The sequence below is a fragment of the Scyliorhinus canicula genome, chromosome 1 (genome assembly GCF_902713615.1).
Source record: "Scyliorhinus canicula chromosome 1, sScyCan1.1, whole genome shotgun sequence".
NCBI classification, from domain to species: Eukaryota; Metazoa; Chordata; class Chondrichthyes; order Carcharhiniformes; family Scyliorhinidae; genus Scyliorhinus; species Scyliorhinus canicula.
Window position 1 is genome coordinate 87,586,651 of NC_052146.1, and position 22,185 is coordinate 87,608,835.

The 22,185-nt window shown below is 44.5% G+C and overlaps 2 protein-coding genes across 3 annotated transcripts in view; one reads left to right on the plus strand and one right to left on the minus strand.

The window, feature by feature from the left end:
- Positions 1-225: 225 nt before the first annotated feature.
- iqcc (IQ motif containing C) lies at positions 226-20,399 on the minus strand. Its single transcript, XM_038794859.1, has 5 exons — positions 20,336-20,399; positions 7,358-7,501; positions 2,803-3,193; positions 1,974-2,095; positions 226-1,510 (listed from the first exon to the last, which is right to left on the minus strand). Exons 1-5 carry the CDS (start codon positions 20,375-20,377, stop codon positions 1,472-1,474), a joined length of 738 nt encoding a protein of 245 aa, XP_038650787.1. The 5' UTR covers positions 20,378-20,399; the 3' UTR covers positions 226-1,471.
- A 116-nt stretch (positions 20,400-20,515) lies between these two features.
- zbtb8os (zinc finger and BTB domain containing 8 opposite strand) overlaps positions 20,516-22,185 on the plus strand; it is an 18,524-nt gene continuing 16,854 nt past the window's right edge. Inside the window, exon 1 of one of the 2 annotated variants that reach the window (XM_038794874.1) lies at positions 20,516-20,634. In XM_038794874.1, the coding sequence (XP_038650802.1) occupies positions 20,553-20,634 (82 nt within the window). In that variant the 5' untranslated portion in view covers positions 20,516-20,552. The remainder of the gene's footprint in view (positions 20,635-22,185) is intronic. The other variant, XM_038794880.1, reaches the window with a different exon arrangement.

Sequence of the window (22,185 nt, forward strand, 5' to 3'; positions counted from 1 at the left end):
CAACCAACCACAGTGATTATGTAATATCTTTGTGCAAATAAGTTCAATAAGAAAACTGGCACAGATGCGATGGCAGGAGGCTAAATATTCTGATGGAGCTGCAGGAATTGCATATAACATTTTAATTGAACATGATTGAGCAACTGGATTACTAACAGCAACCAAAGTTTGCGGACTGAGACATAGATTCCATATCTAAAATCTAACAAAATGTTGTGAACCAGGTTTAGATTTCATTTTTATTTTGTTTTCAAAAATGAGCTGCTCTTGAGGTATGACGATATACATTTTTGGTATATTTTAAAAATAACCAAGGTGAGCAGTGTGAAGGAAAAAAACCTTAAAATTTAATGCAAATGTATATTTACTGAATGTTCCTAATGCATAGTCAGTGCACAATTCAGAAATATTTCTTAATATCTCAATAGCAACATTAGAAACCATTAGATATTATTTTAAAGTGAATACATTACATCACAAAAGTGCATATTTTAATTCATGGCCATTGCTTAAAGAATAGTCAGGCTATGCTCACTCGTCTTCTTTACAACGCAGAGACTTAAGCACAAATAAACGTTTCCTTTCGCTATCGCCTTAGGGAAGTGCCTGACTTCTGTTCCATGCTCTGAAGAGTCAAACTGGCTCAAAAGATTTACTGTTTCTTTCTCCACAAATGCTGACAGATCTGCTGAGTTTTCCCAGCCTTTTCTTTTTGCTTTCAGGTTTCTAGCATCCTCAATATTTCACTTTCACTCTGTTCCATGTACCACTTCATTATCAGAGGCCAATCAGGAACTTGCAAAATAAATTGTGGGCACTGATTGTCTTGTCTTCTACAGCACATTCACCATTAAATTTGTCCCCATACCCACCCACATCAGTTTATTTTATAACATTAATCCTAAAGCACCACATCCTGTTTGGGCAAAATAAAGCTCTTGGGATAACAGGAGAAAACTCAAGCGAGCAGCAGTTATTTCCATTCTACAGGAGGCCAGAGTAGCTAAAATACATCCAGACAAATTGATGAGTGATGGAACTGGTTAGCAGCATCTTGGCTGGACTCCAAGATCAGTGAAAGTGCTCCAGACCACTGGCCAGGAAACAAGCCACAAGTAAATAACCTGCCACACTAAATTTGAAAGGATTATTATTTTCAGCAGTAAACAAAACAGGGCTAAATGTTTAACAGAACCATTAGAGAACCATACCCTGGAACATAAAAACTGAAGTATTGCTTCAAGGAATGCATTAAGTTAATGTTATTAATATTCTTTTCAGCTAATGCTTTCTAGAAGCTGTTTCCAGCAGGTTTCACTTCATTGCATTCACCACATACAACATTGATCTGTAATATCATTCCTCTTGCATCCAGTTCATTGACAACTAACATCATGAAGAATTGTTCCATGGCTTGTTCAGATCTGCTTCTTATGGTTTGTGTCATGCTGGCAATGCAGAAGCCACACCATCATTCTGGAGTTCCCAATCGTTGTTTCAGTATCAAATACTATTAAAATAAAATACGAACACCACTATGAGCGAGTAAAATCACACACGTGCACACAATCAATGGTTTATAAGACTGTAGCACGAGGACTGGCTAGAGAACATAGAATTTACAGTGCAGAAAGCCATTTGGCCCATCAAGTCTGCACCAATCCTTGGAAAGACCACTTCCACCCTATCCCTGTAACCCCTCTTAACCTTTTTGGACATTAAGGGCAATTTAGCATGACCAATCCACCTAACCTGCCCATCTTTGGACTGTGGGAGGAAACCGGAGCACCCGGAGGAAACCCATGCAGACACGGGGAGAACGTGCAGACTCCGCACAGACAGTTACCCAAGCCGGGAATCAAACCTGGGACCATGGAGCTGTGAAGCCACAGTGCTAACCACTGTGCTACCATGCCACCCATTGATTACTGATTAGATGCACTCCCTCAGTCACACAGCAACATATTACTTACATTTTTACGACTGGCAATGGCCTGTTGCAGCCACAAGAGTTCCATTGCGAGGCTACTTCTGTACTTCTGTAGCCCTTCAAGTGTTGCTGGCATCTCTTTCTTCTGTAACTTACACAAAGGCTCTGGAAAATTGAAATATCAACATTCTTTCACGGGCTAATTCTTATGTTCAATTCACAAACCAATAACAGGGGCTGTTTAGCACAAGGCTAAATCGCTGGCTATGAAAGCAGACCAAGCAGGCCAGCAGCACGGTTCGATTCCCGTAACAGCCTCCCCGAACAGGTGTCGGAATGTGGCGACTAGGGGCTTTTCACAGTAACTTCATTTGAAGCCTACTCGTGACAATAAGCGATTTTCATTTCATTTTTCATTTATAATGGGGGTTAAAGAAAGAAAGTAGGTTAGAGGAGAAATTTTATAAGTTTACCCACATTTTAAGAAAATATAACTATGAATTTCTAAAACTTTTGTAAGCCATGTCAAGTGCAGCTGAATCTGTGATAGGCACATGGGTCAAAACGATTTTCTTTTAAAAAAATAAATACATTTAAAGTACCCAATTCTTTTTTTTTCCAATCAAGAGACAATTCAGCATGGCCAATCCACCCAACCTGCACATCTTTGGGTTGTGGGGGTGAAACCCACGCAGACATGGGGAGAATGTGCAAACTCCATACTGACAGTGACCCCGGGCCAGGATTCGATCCCGGGCCCTCAGCGCAGCAGTCCCAGTGCTAACCACTGCGCCACATGCTGCCCCTGTGCACTATAAGAATTCAATTTTATCCCATAGTGTGAACGCCACACAATGGATCTAGCACTTTACCTGTAATGACAATATTGGGTGAAATCTCCAGTACGGTACTATTCCAGACTGATGTCACATCAGTAAAGTTCATTGTGGTATCAGAATCTTTCCTCTCATCACCACTTGCAGAGGATATTTTTTCCATTTCTAAAAGGTGAATAGCATCTCCAATCTTTTCTGGTACGTGCTCAGGTGAAGCATGAATTACAATTGGAGTGCCAGGAACTTCCGACTGCTCAGATAATGTAGGAATATTTCCTGTGGTGGAGAATGTCTGATTTTCACAATAGTCTTTTTCTGGTTCATCATTCTCAAATAATGGACAAATTCCATTGTTTTCACCTTCATGACAAAGTGTTTCAGATGTTTTCCTTTTAGTTACACCATTCACGCCTTTTACATTTTCATTCTGTCAAAGAAGAAAACAAACCCTGTCAAAGCAATTTATAGATTGAAACCTTGTAACCTTAAAGTAACCTTCGTACCACATCAGCACAAGCCTGAATACTGTCCAGGCCTTGCTGCATGTGGGCACATCTTGCTTCATTATCCAAGAAGGTACAAATGCGACTGAACACAGTGTAATCACCAGCGGTCCTGCCCAGAGAAAGTAATGCAAATGTTTTTGAAAAATTGTTTACTTTTGACTTTGAACATACCACATCTACAAAAATTAGGAATAGGACAGCTCGGAGTAAAGCAAGAAATACTACAATAATCCTTCTCGATTTACCTTACTAAACAGGCTGCTAAGCAGACAAAAAAAGTTTAGTGATTAGTCAATTCGTGTGACGGGAAAATTTACCCCATAAAACTGCCCTAACATTCATGCTCTAGCTGGTTTTGAAGCAATTTGGAAAAACAAACTCAATTACTGATATCGTTGGACAAACCAAGTAGTTGAACTGAAAATCTACTGATGCACAATGAGGCAGTCTTGACACTGTACACACACTGCAGCATCCTGGGAATTGTGTGCTGTCAGTATAAGCTTTGGGAAGGATGCCAACTCTACCCTTGGTCTTGAGTTCCAAGAATGTTCAAATGATACTCAAACACACAGGACCATTCTTTCAGTGCTTGTAAAAAAAACATCAACAACCATGGTTGAAAACTATTAAGTTACAAACCCTATTTTGGCACTAAAGAGGATAAATAGAGCAATGGGAGATTTAAAGTGATCAAGATTGGAGAACAGTAAATTAAATTCTTATAAACAACATTAACATTTTGAGTCATTTGGCTCTTCATCAGAGCTAACGAGAGGGAGAATGTATTGGACATTAAACTGTAACTAGGAGAGGTTGCAACAAGATGTAGCAAACATTTTTTTTTATTTTAGAGTACCCAATTATTTTTTCCAATTAAGGGGCAATTTAGTGTGGCCAATCCACCTACTCTACACATTTTTGGGTTGTGGGGGCGAAACCCACACAAGCACGGAGAGAACGTGCAAACTCCACACGGACAGTGACCCAGAGCCAGGATCGAACCTGGGAGCTCGGCGCCGTGAGGCAGCAGGGCTAACCACTGCGCCACCGTGCTGCCCGAGATGTAGCAAACATAAGGACAAAAGACAGATGTCCCAGTGTGGGAGGAAGGGTCTTTGGATTGAGACAAAATCCATTGGTATCGATTTACACATTAATGGCCCATCTCCGGGAAACAAAGAACGAGTGCTCAGGTAGCCGATACTGTCCCAGACAATCCAGCGCCACTACCCCAGCAAGAAGACACAAACAAAGCAAGGCCAACAGCCACCTAGGACACGCCCAGCCATCAAGGCACCCGCCCCTTTATTGGCTTAGATAGATGGCAGTGATCGAGAAGCTGCCCAATTAATTGGGACCAAGTTTAAGATCCGCCTAAAAGCGCGCGAAGACCCAAGAAGAAGAAGGAACCCCCTCGAAAGGTTCGCTCTCTTGGATTTGGCTCTCAAGCAGAGACACCCTTCCACCAGCACCACCAGAAGCACCAGAAGCACGTAAGTTCAAATTCAATGCTCGCTACCAGACCTTAGCTGTACTCCTGTTACCTCTTCAAACCCAACAGCCTCAGATCCGAACAATGGCCATTGTTCCTCTGACCTAAGTGGACACCCGAAGTTAAGTATAGGTGTTAGTGATAGACATAGTTTAGCCTGTAGTGTTATTGTGCATGAGGAAATCATACTGTGTATAAATAAAGTAGTAATAACTTTGAACTAACTAACTAGTGTATTGGCTCTTTGATCGGTTTTCGGGTTGAACCTTGTAGCGGTATCGAGAGATACCTGGCGACCCTGAAAGCATACTCATAATTAGGATTAAGAAAGGTGACCTTATTAACCACCATATTTATAGCAAGTAAACAGAGCAACAGGTCCAAGAGGTGTGAAGAGTTGGGTTATTGGAGGAGAGGCTACTACGCTTTAAACTGGTATATTTTCTGCAAGTTTTATAGCAAATCATAACTCTGTTCTGCTTGGAAAATAAGTCAAACTAATCAAGAGATGCGACACGATATTTAGCATGGCAGGTAAGAAATAGCACTATTAATAGGATCAAGATACTGCTTACAGATGTTGGAGTTGTGATGTTTTAAAGCAGGGATGTTAATCCCTGTAACACATAGAAAAACATAGAAAAAATAGGAGCAGGAGGAGGCCATTTGGCCATTCAAGCCTACTCCCCCATTCATTATGATCATGGCTAATCATCCAACTCAATAGCCTAATCCTGATTTCCCCCATATCCTTTGATCCCCTTCGCCCTAAGTGCTATATCTAACTGCTTCTTGAAACCATACAATGTTTTGGACTCAAATACTTCCTGTGGTAACGAATTCCACAGACTCGCCACTCTCTGGGTGAAGAAATTTCTCTTCATCTGTGTCTTAAATGGTCTACCTCATATACCCAGACTATGACCCCTTGTTCTGGACACACCCTCCATCGGGAACACCCTTCCTGCATCTACCCTGTCCAGTCCTGTTAGAATTTTATAGGTTTCTATGAGATCCCCCTCATTCTTCTGAACTCACGTGAATACAATCCTAACGATTCAATCTCTCCTCGTACATCAGTTCTGCCATCCCAGGAATCAGTCTGGTAAACCTTCGCTGTACCCTCCATAGCTACAACATCCTTCCTCAGATAAGGAGACCAAAACCGTATACAATATTCCAGGTGTATCCTCACCAAGGCCTTGTATAATTGCAACAAGACACCCCTGCTCCTGTACTCAAATCTTCTCGCAATGAAGGCCAGCGTACCATTTACCTTCTTTACCGCCTGCTGCACCTGTACGCTTACCTTCAATGACTGGTGTGTACAAGGACACCCAGGTTTCATTGCATGTTCCCCTCTCCTAATTTATGGCCATTCAGTTAATAGTATGCCTTCAATGCATTAACAGCACTGATTTATATTACTGATTAAGTCAAACTGTGTATTTCAAATGGGATTCTAGGTTTTTGAAGGATGTTTGGGTGGTGTGTGGTAGGCGGGTGGGGGGATTGCAATGTGGTGGAAGGATGTTTTGGGGTGGTGTTTGGGGGGGGGGGGGGGGGGGGGAGAATGTGGTGGAAGGTAAAACAAATTCCTCAATGTGTAAATCAATGGCATTATTAAATAAATAACAGCAAAACACTGCGGATACGGGAAATCGAAAATAAAAACAAGAAATGCTGCAGCATCACTGGAGAGAGAAACAGAGTTAACGTTTCAAGTCTGTATGACTCTTCAAAGCATTATTCCATGTTCCTTTAGTTAAGTACTTAATCTTTGAATTTGATGTATTGTCACGTGTACCGAGGTACAGTGAAAAGTATTGTTCTGTGTACTTTATCTTTTTAAAAGAGCAGTGCAGTAACATAAACTATTTCCATATACAGCACGGTGGTTAGCACTGCTGCCTCACGGCGCTGAGGTCCCAGGTTCGATCCCGGCCCTGGGTCACTGTCCGTGTGGAGTTTGCACATTCTCCCCGTGTTTGCGTGGGTTTCGCCCCCAAAACCCTAAGATGTGCAGGTTAGGTGGATTGGTCACACTAAATTGCCCCTTAATTGGAAAAAAAATAATTGGGTACTCTAAATTTATTTTTTAAAACTAACTACTTCCTGATATTTCACAGGTATTGGGAAAGGGAACATCATGAGGTTTAGCAATACTGGGAGGGTAGCTCTGGAGCTGTGGTACTACTGTATTGGGCACAGGTGCTTATAACTTTATGTTTCACACTGTTTCTATGTAAGTGCTGGGATACAAATATCTGATGAGTTCAAACTCTTGTGTTATTTTGTTGTTAAACTGTAGGCCCTGTACCCAAGTAATATCACAAAGACTATTTGATATTAAGTACACACTCAGTAAATTCAAAGGTTAATTACAATTCAGAGCATGGATCAGAATCCTGAGATAGTCTTCAGAAAGGCTCTTGCTCCAACATTTATATTTCTGGAGAGGCTTTTACTGGACAATGCAAAAGATTGGTTTTGTTTCTTAAAACTTGCAATAGACAGTGCGACAGGCAAGTTGCTCCAAAAGGTAGACATATATACAGAAATAAACTCACTGTTCTCCAGTGAAACATACCTGGTTCTTAAATTTGGGCCTCAGTAGCACCTTGCCATCCCATTCCAACAAGTCCAAGCCTTCTTCGATTTCTTTTACAATACTTTCATAATCTTGACGCAAACGGTGGAACTTTTTTCTCACCAAATAACCACGAACATAAGCCTAGAAAAAGAGAGGGTGTAAAAATGTTTTTAAAAAATGAAGCAGAGGGGTTCTTTTGTCAAGGAATATTGCTAAAATAAACAAAATTCCCAGTCAATGCAAGGTAAAAGGTAAAGTCACCATAGTCCCAGATCCATAGGTTGCTTTCCCCCTTGAGGGGACAGCTGACTGATGATGGTTTAACCTGAGGATAACCACACCTTATGCGAGGGGCAAGCTTCAGATGGCGGGCCTTCATGAATAACCTCAGCAGGTGCAGGGCTTGAACCCGTATTGCTGGCCTCGCTCTGCATCACAAACCAGCTATCTAGCCAACTGAGCTAAACCGACCCCAGTCACTATATCATTGAGTATCTACAAAACATTAAGCTTATACTGGGCAGTGGGACTGTAAGATTAAAATAAAAGCAAAATAATGTGGTTGATATATAAAAGAACAAACACAGCAGATCTGGCGGCATCTGTGGTGAGAGAATATAGGAACAGGAGTTGTTCATTCAGCCCCTCGAGCCTATCATAAGAACTGTGAGCAGGAGTAGGCCATCTGGCCCGTTAAGCCTGCTCCGCCATTCAATGAGATCATGGCTGAACTTTTGTGGACTCAACTCCACATTCCCACCTGAACTCCAGAACCCTTTATTCTTCAAAACATTATCTATCTTTATCTTGAAAACATTTAATGAAGGAGCCTCAACTGCTTCACTGGGCAGGGAATTCCATAGATTCACAACCCTTTGGGTGAAGAAATTCCTCCTAAACGCAGTCCTAAATATACTTCCCCTTATTTTGAGGCTATGCCCCCTAGTTCTGCTTTCACCCACCAGTGGAAACAAACTCCCCGCATCTATCCTATCTATTCCCTTCATAATTTTATGTGTTTCTATAAGATCCCCCACATGCTTCTAAATTCCAACGAGCACAGTCCCAGTCTACTGATCCTCTCCTCGTAATCCAACCTCCTCAACTCTGGGATTAACTGAGTAAATCTCCTCTGCACACCCTCCAGCGCCAGTGCCATAAGACAAGGAGCAAAATTAGGCCACTTGGCCCAAAGACTCTGCTCCGCCATCCAATCATGGCTGATATTTTCTCATCCCCATTCTCCTGCCTTCTCCCCATAAATCCTGATCCCCTTATTAATCAAGAACCTATCTATCTGTCTTAAAGACACTCAGTGAATTGGCCTCCACAGCCTTCTGCGGCAAAGAGTTCCACAGATTCACCACGCTCTGGCTGAAGAAATTCTTCCTCTTCTCTGTTTTAAAGGATCGTCCCTTTAGTCTGAGAAGGTGTCCTCTGCTTCTAGTTTTCCCTACAAGTGGAAACATCCTCTCCACGCCCACTCTATCCAGGCCTCGCAGTATCTTGTAAGTTTCAATAAGATCCCCTCTCATATTTCTAAACTCCAACGAGTACAGACCCAAAGTCCTCAAACGTTCCTCATACAAAACTTTCTTCATTCCAGGGATCACTCTTGTGAACTTCCTCTGGACCCTTTCCAAGGCCAGCACATCCTTTCTTAGACACGGGGCCCAAAACTGATCACAATACTCCAGATGGGGTCTGACCAGAGCCTTATACAGCCTCAGAAGTACATCCCTGGTCTTGTATTCTAGCCCTCTTGACATGCTAACATTGCATTTGCCTTCTTAACTGCCTATTGAACCTGCACATTAACCTTAAGAGAATCGTAAACAAGGACTCCTAAGTCCCTTTGTGCTTCTGCTTTCCGAAGCATTTCCCCTTTTAGAAAATAGTCTATGCCTATATTCCTCCTTCCAAAGTGCATAACCTCACACTTTTCCACATTGTATTCCATCTGCCACTTCATTGCCCACTCTCCTAGCTGGTCCAAGTCCTTCTGCAGCCCCCTTGCTTCCTCAATACTACCTGTCTCTCTTCAGATCTTTGTATCATCTGCAAACTTAACAACAGTGCCTCAGTACCTTCTTCCAGATCATTAACGTATTTTGTAAAAAGTTGTGGTCCCAGCACAGACCCGAGGCACACCACTAGTCACCGGCTGCCATTCCGAAAAAGATCCCTTTATCCCCACTCTCTGCCTTCTGCCAGTCAGCCAATCCTTTATCCATGCCAGGATCTTACCCTGAACACCATGAGCTCTTAACTTATTTAACAGTCTCCTATGCGGCACCTTGTCAAAGGCCTTCTGGAAATCGAAACAAAATCACGTCCACTGGTTCTCCTTTATCTAACATCCCTGTTACCTCCTCAAAAAGCTGTAACAGATTTGTCAGACACGACGTCCCTTTGACAAAGCCATGCTGACTCAGTCCTATTTTACCATGCACTTCCAAGTACTTCGCAATCTCATCTTTAATAACAGACTCTAAAATCTTACCAATGACCGAAGTACTTCCTTTCTCAGGTAATGAGACCAAAAATGAACACAATACTCCAGGTGTGGCCTCACTAACACCTTATACTGTTGCAGTATAACCTCCTTAGTCTTAAAGTCCATCCCTCTAGCAATGAAGAACAAAACTCCATTCGCCTTCTTAGTCACCTGTTGCACCTGTAAACCAATTTTTTGCGACTCATGCACTAGGACACCCAGGTCCCTCTGCACAGCAGCATGTTTTAATATTTTATCATTTAAACAATAATCCCTTTTGCTGTTATTCCTACCAAAATGGATAACCTCACATTTGTCAACATTGTATTCCACCTGCCAGACCCTAGCCCATTCACTTAAACTATCCAAATCCCTCTGCAGACCTTCAGTATCTTCTGCACTTTTTGCTTTACCACTCATCTTGGTGTCATCTGCAAACTTGGACACATTGCGCTTGGTCCCCAACTCCAAATCATCTATGTAAATTGTGAACAATTGTGGGCCCAACACTGATCCCTGAGGGACACCAGTAGCTACTGATTGCCAACCAGAGAAACACCCATTAATCCCCACTCTTTGCTTTCTATATTTCACCAATGCTCTATCCATGCTACTACTTTACCCTTAACGCCATGCATCTTTATCTTGTGCAGCAACTTTTTGTGTGGCATCTTGTCCCTTAATATATCTCTTAATATTTTCGCTTCAGAGAGATCCATTCATCTCAGATTTTAAATTAACTGTTCTAGCTTCAACTGCTATTTGTGGGGAAAAGTTCCAAACCTCTACCACCCTTCGAGTGAAGAGGTGCTTAACATCTTTCCTGAATGGTCTGGCTCTAATTTGTAGACTACTAATCTCTCCTCATACTTAACCCCTGTAGTCCAGGTATCATTTTTGTAAACCTACGTTACACTCCCTCCAAGGCCAAAATATCCTTCCTAAGGTGTGGTGCCCAGGACTGTTCACAATACTCCACCGCAGAATCACTGAGCAGAAGCTGATAGCCAAGTACCGCATGCATGAGTACAGCCTCAACCGGAACCTTGGATTCATGTTGCATTACATTCACCCCCCACAATCTGGCCTAGGCTTGCAAAATCCTATCAACTGTCCTGGCTTGAGATAATTCACATCTCTTTAACCTGTGATTATCCCTCTCTCCAGTCACACTGTCTGGACCTGTAAAGACTTAATTACCTGCAAAGACCCACATTCAAAGTATTGTCTGCTATTTCCCCATTATCACTGACAATATCTCCATAGTCATCTTTTAGTGGGCCGACATTGCTTTTGACCACCTGTCTTCCCGTTAGATGTCCCTTGCAAGTTGCATTTTTGTAAGCTTTTTCTTCTTGTTTTATGCTGTCCCCAAGCTCTTTAGTTGTCCATAGCTTTTTGTTTTGTGAAGTGGAGCCTTTTCCTCTCAGGGGTATATACTCACTCAGTATCTCGTTAAATGATTCTTTAAATATTCTCCACTGATCTACAGTCGTTTGACACAATAACAGATCTTCCCAATTTACCGTGGACAGTTTCTGTCTCACTCCGTTTAAGTCAGCCATATATCCAAGTCTAAATTTCTAGTATCTGAAACATGCTTTTCACTGTCAAATGCTACACTGAATTCAACCATTTGACATATGTTCGCACACAGTTAAGCTACTAATTAAACTTAAGAAACAGAGTTAATGTTTTGAATCTGATATGACTCTTCCTAGGTACCCAGTTTCTCCAACACAAAATTAGTGTTTGTACCATTTGGCCTTGCACAACTGTTAATACTTATTGTTTTAATAAAATATTTAAGACTCTCACTCAGAATTTAAGACTGCCATTATTCAATAGTTTTAAAATTACTCAGCAACATGTCCAGTTTTTAAGCAGTATCCTCTGAGTTATTATCCAACTCGCAAAAAGAAAGTAGTTCACGGTCAGGGCCCTAATTAAATTATTTTTGTTTCCTTTCAGTGTTGGAAACAATCTTTGAAGGACATGTGCAGAAAATCTCAAACAAATAAATAAATATATGTGCAATGGAATTCAGCTGCAATGATAGATTAATGTATTCTTCTTTTCGATGGTGGCACAGTTTCTGTGCACCAGGGTGTTTTTTATTAGCAGTGAAACAATATTAAACACAGCACTGAGCATAAATATGCAAACGTCTGCTGTGCTAAAGGTTAGCACTCAGTCAGAAGTTTGCAGATTGTAGGTTCCAGCTATACTCCTGGGCTAAAGTCTTGGCTCACCACTTCAGTGCGGTGCTGCTACCTTTCAATTGAGACACAATGCAGACCTAGTAATCCAGAGACCCAGAGTACTGAACTGGGGTCCCGGGTTCAAATCACACCTTGGCAGATGGCAAAATTAGAATTCAATAGAAATCTGGAATTAAAAGCCCATGAAACCATTGTTGATTGTTGTAAAAACCCATCATGTTCTTTAGAGAAGGAAATCTGTTATCTTTTGACAAAGAGTCATCGAGACTCAAAGCATTAGCTCCCTTTTGTTGCTCGTTATGCTTCCCCTTAACTTGCTCTGTTTTAATTACCTTTGCTCAAGAGTCACCAGGTACCTTTCTGATAACACCACAGGGTTCAAAGCCGAATACTGATCAATGACTCGATACACCAGTTAGTAAGTTTGAAATCAATACACATTTATTTACACACACCGTCAATTATTACTCATGCATAAACTATACTCGCTAAACTACAACTACTACTAAAGCCTACACTTAGCTTCGAGTGGCCCACTCAGTCAGAGGAACAATGGCCGTTGTCCGGTTCTGATACTGTTGGCTTCGAACTGATATGGAATAATAGCTAGGAGCGCCTATCTTGTAGCGTGCGTTAACCTTAGACTTACTTGGCTGGTGCTTGGCGGCCTCTCGTCGCTGAGAGCCAAAAGCCAAGGTGAAGGTGAAGAGATCTTCCAAGAGCTTCCAAGAGAGCGAACTGACCTTGGGGACTCTGTTTTATAGCCCCCAGGGGTTTCGCGCCCTTCTGGGCGGACCCTGGATTTGGTCCCAATTAATTGGACCATGTCCCAATCGTTCGTATTGATTTTCTCCAATACCAGGGTTGTTCCCTGATCGTTGGGCGGGCCCTATGTAACCGTTGGCCTGCCTTTGTTTTAGCTTCCACTGGCGCCGTGGAGTCTGTCCTGGTCTCGATTGTTTCAATGTTTCTTTTTGTCCCCGGAGATAGCTCATTACTATGCTAATGGCTATTGGTTTCAGTCTTGTCTGAGTTCTGCAGGTCCTAATGCACAGGAAACCTTGCACCTGCTTGTTTTCTCTAGTGCTGTCCATTTTTCCCTGCACTCTTTGAGAGTGTCCATTTTGGAATCGGGACGTGGCCACCCCAGGTGGCTACACTTTTCTCTCCATAGATGATGTCAAACCTGCTGAGAGTGTTCAGTATTTTCTGTTTTTGTTTCAGATTCCAGCATCCGCAGCAATTTGCTTTTATAATCTGTTATCCTTATCTGGTCTGGCCTATATGTGACTCCAGGCCCATAGTAATGTGGTTGACTCTGAACTGCCACTCAGTTCAAGGGCAATTAGGGATGGGCAATTAGAATTGTTAGCGATTTGCACATTCTCCCCGTGTCTGCGTGGGTTTCACCCCCACAACCCAAAAGATGTGCAGAATAGGTGGATTGGCCACGTTAAATTGTCCCTTAATTGTAAAAAATAATTGGGTACTCTAAAAAAAATTTTTTTTTAATTGTTAGCGATGCCTATATCCATGAAAGTACAAAAATAATGCCAAGGTCTCATCTGCCATTCTGCAGTTGACATGAAAAATACCCCTGAGCATGGAATTCACAGTTTAAAAAAAAATTCATTTACGGGATGTAAGACCAGCACTTATTGCCCGTTCCTAGTTGCCCTTCACAATGTGGTGGTGGGTTGCCTTCTTGGACCGCTGCAGTCCTTCAGGTGTAGGTACACCCACTGTGCTGTGAGGGAGGGAGTTCCAGTATTTTGTCCCAGTGGAGGAATGGTGATATATTTCCAAGTCAGGGTGGTGAGTGACTTGGAGGGGAACCTCCAGGTGGTCTGGTTCCTAGGTATGTGCTGCTCTTGTCCTTCTAGATGGTAGTGGTCGTGGGTTTGGAAGGTGCTGTCAAAGGAACTTTGGTGAGTTACTGCAGTGCATCTTGTAGATGATACACGCGGCTGCCACTGTTTGGCGGTGGTGGAGGGTTTGTGGAAGGAGGAGCAATCAAGTGGGCTGCTTTTTCTGCACTCATCCAAGCAAGTGGAAAGTAATCCATTACATTCCTGACTTATGCCTTGTAGATAGTTGACAGGCTTTGAGGGGGGGTCAGGAGGTGAGTTACTCGCTGTAGGATACCTAGCCTTTGACTTGCCCTGGTAGCCAGAGTATTAATGTGGCAGGTCCAGTTCACTTTCTGATCAATGATGACCTCTAGGATGTTGATTGCAGTTCTCAATGTTCATTCTTCAACCAGTATCAATAAAACAGCTTAATGCATAATTCCAAACACTATTGGTGAGCTTGCTATACCTGAATTTGGGACGGCAGGGTAGCGCACTGTGGCTTCACAGTGCCAGGGACCTGGGTTCGATTTCTGGCTTGTGTCACTGTCTGTGTGGAGTCTGCTTGTTCTCCCAGTATCTGCGTGGATTTCCTCCGGGTGCTCCGGTTTCCTCGCACAAGTCCCAAAAGACGTGCTTGTTAGGTGAATTGGACATTCTGAATTCTCCCCCAGTGTACCCGAACAGGCGCCAGAGTGTGGCGACTAGGGGCTTTTCACAGTAACCGCATTGCAGTGTAATGGAAGCCTACTTGTGACACTAATAAAGATTATTATTATTTTCCAGCAAAACGATCACAGCTTGCAAAGCAGTTTGGAACATCCTGATGATCTGAAAGGTGTTACATCAATTCAGATAATTAGGGGAATAAAAGTACTTAAGAGTGAATGCAGAATCTCATTTCATTGTTAAACATTTAAAAAATATTTTCCAATTAAGGTGCAATTTAGCATGGCCAATCCACCTAACCTGGTCATTTTTGGGTTATAGGGGCAAGACCCACACAGACATGGGGAAAACGTGCAAACGCCACATGGACTGTGACCCGGGGTCAAACCTGGGTTCCTGTTGCCGTGAGGCAGCAGTGCTAACCACTGTGCTGTCCCCTCATTGTTAAACTCATCAACAAGATTATTAAGGCCATAAATGAAAGCAAGCAAGGCACTGGAGTTTGTTTCTAGTGGGATAGAATTGAAATCAGAGATGTTATAAACTTCTGTAGAGTCTTAGTTAGACAGACTACATCCGAATAGCTCTAATACTATGAAAAGGACATTGAGGCAAAACAAAATTACTAGAATGACACAAGAACTTAGAGACTATACTTATCAGGAAAAATTGAACATACCGGGACTCTTTTAAAAAGGCCGCTTCACTTTCCATTCAGCGATTGCATTACTTAATCTGGGAAAAGTGTTTCAGTTTAAAATAACAGCAGAAAGCAGTGTTCAGAAACTGTGCATTCTGCAGGTTTGTCGCCCTCAACAACTTTCTGTGCTTTTATTGTGTAGTTAGAAAGAGATAGCTAGATAGAGATAAAGACAGGTAAAGTGGGGGCAGCACGGTGGCACAGTGGGTTAGCCCTGCTGCCTCATGGCACCGAGGTCTCAGGTTCGATCCCGGCTCTGGGTCACTGTCTGTGTGGAGTTTGCACATTCTCCCCGCGTCTGCGTGGGTTTCGCCCCCCACAACCCAAAGCAGCACGGTAGCATGGTGGTTAGCACAAATGCTTCACAGCTCCAGGGTCCCAGGTTCGATTCCCGGCTGGGTCACTGTCTGTGCGGTGTCTGCACGTCCTCCCCGTGTGTGCGTGGGTTTCCTCCGGGTGCTCCGGTTTCCTCCCACAGTCCAAAGATGTGCGGGTTAGGTGGATTGGCTATGCTAAATTGACCGTAGTGTCCTAAAAAGTAAGGTTAAGGGTTATTGGGTTACGGGTATAAGGTGGATACGTGGGTTTGAGTAGGGTGATCATTGCTCGGCACAACATCGAGGGCCAAAGGGCCTGTTCTGTGCTGTACTGTTCTATGTTCTATGTTCTATGTGCAGGGTAGGTGGATTGGCCACACTAAATTGCCCCTTAATTGTAAAAAATGAATTGGATACTCTAAATTTTTTTTTTTAAAAGACAGGTAAAGTGAATGGGCAAGAACCCTGAAGATAAAATAGAATGTGGCTATCCAATTTTGTAGAAAAAATAGAAACGTAGCATATTTTATGAGTGGAGAGAGATTGGGAAATTTTGCTATTTAGAGCAACCTCAAATGTCCTTGTAATCAAAGCACAAAAATTTGTATGCAGGTCCAGCAATCATTTGGGAAAACTATTACGGTCTTTATTACAAACAGATTAGTGTACAAGAGTACACTACGCAAAGCATAATCCTCTGCCATTTTCACCAACTCCAGCGTGATGCCACCACCAAACACATCTTCCCTTCACTCCCTCTGTCGGCATTCCGCAGAGACCGTTCCCTCCGAGATAATCTAGTCCACTCGTCCACCACACCCAGTACCCCTCCCATCATCCATGGCACCTTCACCTCTTCCATTCTTAACATCCCACGCCCAAAACACTCATTCCAGGTTAAGCAGCGCTTCACTTGCATCTCTTCCAATTTGGTCTACTGCATTCGCTGCTCCCAATGTGGTCTCCTCTATATTGGAGAGACCAAACACAGACTGGGTGATCGCTTTGCTGAGCATCTTCGGTCTGTGCACATTCAGGACCCTGACCTTCCCATTGCTTGCCGTTTCAACAAAAGACCTTGCTCCCAGGCCCACATGTCTGTCCTTGGCCTGCTGCAATGTTCCAGTGAAGCTCAACGCAAACTGGAGGAACAACATCTCATCTTCCAGTTAGGCACACTACAGTCTTCCAGTCTCAACATCGAATTCAACAACTTCAGATGATTAGTTCTAGCCCACCGCGACCCATTTGTTTTCATCCCATTTAATTTTAACTGTCTTTTACCATTTCTTTATTTCTTGTCTTTCTTAATATATATTAACCCCCCCATCTTATCCACCTTTCCTTACCCTTTCTCCTCTTTGCTTCCCCCTTCCCCTCCCCCCACATCTACAGTTCACCCACTGATGTTAGTTTCTCTGCTGTTTGGCCTTTCACATCTTTTGTTCTCTCTGGGACTGCCATTAGCACTCTTTTCCCTTGGTTTCTATGGCCATTAGCACACGGTTTCCCTGGGTTTCTGTGGCTATGACTCATCTTTCATTCTCACTCCACAACATAAATATTTCCCACTTTCTCTCTGTTAGCTTTGACAAAGAGTCATCGGACTCGAAACGTTAGCTCTTTTCTCTCCCTACAGATGCTGCCAGACCTGCTGAGATTTTCCAGCATTTTCTCTTTCATTTCAGAATCCAGAATCCGCCCTAATTTGTTTTTATCCAGTGTACAAGAGTAAGTAGATTTCACTGCAATTATATAGGACATTGGTGCGACCATACGTTGAATATTATAAAGTTTTAATCTGCATACAGCAACTTGCATTTACACAGCATCTTTAATGGAAGAAAACATCCAAAGGTACACCCAAAAAAGGAAATACTTATTTAGGGAGGGTGCATTGAAAAGTTAACTCGATTGATTCTTGGGGAGAGGAAATTGTCCAACGAGGAGACATCAAGTAAAATAGGCCTATTTACCTAGAGTTTAAAGAATGTAAAGGTATTTTTTATTCATTCATGGGACGTGGGTGTCACAGGCTGTGCTAGTATTTATTGCCCATCACTAATTACCCTTGAAGGAGCAGGTAAGAATCAACCACATTGCTGTGGGTCTGGAGTCACATGTAGGCCAGACCAGGTAAGGAGGGCAGTCCAAAGATGTGGTTAGATGAATTGGCCATGCTAAATTACCCTTAGTGTCCAAAATTGCTCTTGGTGTTGGGTGGGGTTACTGGGTTATGGGGATAGGGTGGAGGTGTGGACTTGGGTAGGGTGCTCTTTCCAAGACCCGGTGCAGACTCAATGGGCCAAATGGCCTCCTTCTGCACTGTAAATTTAGATTTAGAACAGTACAGCACAGAACAGGCCCTTCGGCCCTCGATGTTGTGCCGAGCAATGATCACCCTACTCAAACTCACGTATCCACCCTATACCCGTAACCCAACAACTCCCCCTTAACCTTACTTTTTAGGACACTACGGGCAATTTAGCATGGCCAATCCACCTAACCCGCACATCTTTGGACTGTGGGAGGAAACCGGAGCACCCGGAGGAAACCCACGCACACACGGGGAGGACGTGCAGACTCCGCACAGAGAGTGACCCAGCCGGGAACCGAACCTGGGACCCTGGAGCTGTGAAGCATTGATGCTAACCATGCTAACCACTATGCTACCGTGCTGCCCCTATTCTATGAAATTCTATGATTTCCTTCCCTAAAGGACATTAGTGAACCAGATGGGTTTTTACGACAATCGACAATGGTTTCATGGTCATCATTAGACTTTTAACTCCAGATTTTTAATGAATGCAAATGATTGCATTGAAAGATATTGAAATGCTTGACAGGGTAGATGCTGGAAGGACGGTGTACAACTGGAGATTACAGTCGGAGTAAAGAATTTCAAAATAAAAAGGGGGAAATCACATTGCTGGGAGTGCACTACAAGCCCCAAACAGCCAGGGACAGATAGGAGATCAGATACATCTCAGAAGTGTAAAAACAATAGTGTAATAATAGAATGTCACTTCAACTGTCCCAATATTAATTGGCATAGTCAGGGTGTGAAAGGCTTAGAGGAGCTGGAGTTCTTGGTGCATCCAGGACAGCTTTTTGAGCCAGCACGTAGAAAGTCCTACAGGAGAGGAGCCGGTACTTTATCTAGTTTTTAAAAATAACGTCGAGCAGGTAGTATAAGTATTAGTGGGGGAGCATTTGGGTGATAATGATCATAACTCAGTAAGATTTACAGTAGTTATGGAAAAGGACAAAGATGGACCAGAAATGAAGGGGTTCTAAATGGGGGAAGGCCGATTTTAATAAAATATGACAGGCTTTTATTAGTTGTAGCATAGAATTCAAGAGCAGGGATGTTATGATGGAGCTGTGTAAAACCCTCATTGGACCACAGCTAAAGTACTGTGTATAATTCTGGTCACCAAACTACAGGAAGGATGTGATTGCACGAGAAAGAGTGTAGAGGAGATTCACCAGGATATTGCCTGGGCTGGAGCAATTTAGTTATGAGAGGCTGGTTAAACTAGGGTTGCTCTCCTTAAGAGCAGAGAAGGGAGACCTGATTGAAGTGTACAGAATTATGAAAGACATAGATAGGGTAGGAAGGAAGAAACTATTCCCCTTAGCAGAGTAGTAAATAGCCAGGAGGCATAGATTCAAGGTAACCAGGCAAGAAATTTGAGGAAAAACCTTTTAACCCAAAAAGTGATAGGAATCTGGAACTCATAGCCTGAGGTGTTAGAGGCATTAAGCATTTAAGCAGCATTTAGATGGGCACTCGAAATACCCTAGGATGTAACGCTACAGACCAAGTACTGGAAAATGGGTTCAGAATAGACAGCTGCTTGATGAGCGACACCTCTTTCTATGCTGTGAAACTTTGTCCCCAGGTGATCATTTAAGACAGAGAACAAAAAATGTCTTTATTCACAGAGTTATTTGGGAAATGTTACCACAGAGTTGTTGGATTTTTAAAAAAATCAATAGATTTTTTTTAGATTCAAGAGATATTTCTGTACATATCGAGTGGAGGCAGATGATCGATCAACCAGATTTTTTTAAATGACAGAGCAGGTTTGAAGGGCAAATGCCTGAATCTATTTCTTGTGATCATTAACACAAATGCCTCCGTGGAAAATTATTTTACCCAGCACATTCCAAATACTACAGAAGCTACTTCAGTTCCACCTGTGCTCAAATATTATCAATGCAAAATGAGTGTGTGCATGAGCAAGCTTGTGACTAAGAGCAGGAAAAGGCCATTCAACCCCTCAAATCTGTTCTATCTTTTAAAAAGACCATAGTTGATGTGTACATAGCCTGGACTCCAATTTCCTTCCCGAGCCCACCATCCTTAGACTCCCTTATCAATCTATGTAATCAGCTTTTAAAAATATGCAATGGGGGAAGAGAATTCCAGACTCACGACCCTCAAAGTGAGAAAAAAGTTATCTTCCACTTCAATCATTCAGCTGCAAAATCTATAACTGAAAAACAAAACTCAAAAATGCAGAATTTGTACTTTCAACCACTGAAGATTGTTGGATAATTGCCATGGTAACCGCCTTACTGCTTCACCAACTGTTAGAAAATATATTCCAAACGTTTAACAGTCGATTTCAAACAGTGTCAGCTGGTAAAGTTACAATTTCCAGTGTGAATGGAGAAACTCTACACTAACTAGCAGCAAGTTGCTGAGACAAACCTGCAGGACACACACTCCCTGAGGGAAGTCGTCCGCCGCCATCTTAGACCGGCACTGAGGACATGACGCAATTCCTTAACAGGAAGTAACGTACTCTATCCTTGTGACCAATCACCGCCGGCCGCCCGATAATTGACAGTCCGATTAACCAATCAGAGGTATGAAGGAAACCAGGCGGCGCCTGGTGCCGCGCATGCGCGGACAGACAGGCTGAGTGATGGACGACAGGGAGTATGATCTGAGCGCGGCTCAGAAAGCGGTGAAAGCCAAATATCCCCCCGTCAGTAAGAAATACCAATGTAGGTGAATCTCCGTCAACTATTGGCCATTCAGAACCTGGTTAATGTCGGAACTGAGGGGGTGGCAGGGCCTGTGCCGCACTGAAGACGTTTACATTTTGCTTGACCTGGAGAAGATGTTGTAGGGGTAGGGGTATTGGGTGGGGGGAGAAAGTGTTGGGGGATATGGTTGGAAGGAAGAGAGTGTTGGGGATATGCGGGGAGGAGGAAGAGAGTGTTGGGTAATATGGGGGGGGGGGGGGGTGTGTGTGGAGGAGGAAGTGAGTGTTGATGAAAATATCACTTATTGTTGCAAATAGGCTTCGATGAAGTTACTGTGAAAAGCCCCTAGTCGCCACATTCCGATACCTGTTCAGGGATGCCAGTACAGGAATTGAACCCGCGCTGCTGCCTTGTTCTGCATTACAAGCCAGCTGTTTAGCCTGTTGTGCTAAACCAGCCCCTGCAGTATTGGGGGATAGCACAGTAGTTAGCACTGTTGCTTCAGGATCCCAGGTTCAATTCCCGGCTTGGGTCAATATCTGTGCGGAGTCTGCACGTTCTCCCTGTGAGTGCGTGGGTTTCCTCCCAAGGTGGGGGGGGGGGGGGGGGTGGGTGTTGGTGGGGGGGGGGGGGGTGGTGTGTTGGAGGGGGGTGGGATGTTGGTGGGGGGGAGGGGGGGGTGGGTGTTGGTGGGGGGGAGGGGGAGGTGGGTGTCGGTGGGGGGGGAGGGGGGGGTGGGGTGTCGGTGGGGGGGGGAGGAGGAGGTGGGTGTCGGTGGGGGGGGGAGGAGGAGGTGGGTGTCGGTGGGGGGGAGGGGAGGTGGGTGTCGGGGTGGGGGGGAGGAGGAGGTGGGTGTCGGTGGGGGGGGGAGGAGGAGGTGGGTGTCGGTGGGGGGGGGAGGAGGAGGAGGGGGTGTCGGTGGGGGGGGGAGGAGGAGGTGGGTGTCGGTGGGGGGGGGGAGAGGAGGTGGGTGGTGGGGGGGGGAGAGGAGGAGGAGGTGGGTGGTGGGGGGGTGGGAGAGAGGAGGAGGGGGTGGTGGGGGGGTGGGAGAGAGGAGGAGGTGGGTGTTGGGGGGGGGAGGAGGAGGTGGTGTTTGGGGGGGGAGGAGGAGGAGGTGTTGGGGGGGAGGAGGAGGGGGTGTGGGGGGAGGAGGAGGTGGGTGTGGGGGGGGGGAGGAGGGGTGGGGGAGGGGTGGTGGGGGGGGGAGGAGGTGGGTGTGGTGGGGGAGGGGGAGGGGAGGTGGGTGTCGGTGGGGGGGGGGAGGAGGAGGTGGGTGTGTGGGGGGGGGAGGAGGGGGTGTGGTGGTGGGGGGAGGAGGAGGTGGGTGTTGGTGGGGGGGGGGAGGAGGTGGGGGTGGGGGGGGAGGAGGTGGGTGTGGGGGGGGAGGAGGAGGAGGGGGTGGTGGGGGGGGAGGAGGAGGTGGGTGTGGGGGGGGGGAGAGGAGGAGGTGGGTGGGGGGGGGAGAGGAGGAGGTGGGTGTTGGGGGGGGAGGAGGAGGTGGGTGTTGGGGGGGGGAGGAGGTGGGTGTTGGGGGGGAGGAGGTGGGTGGGGGGGAGGGGTTGGTGGGGG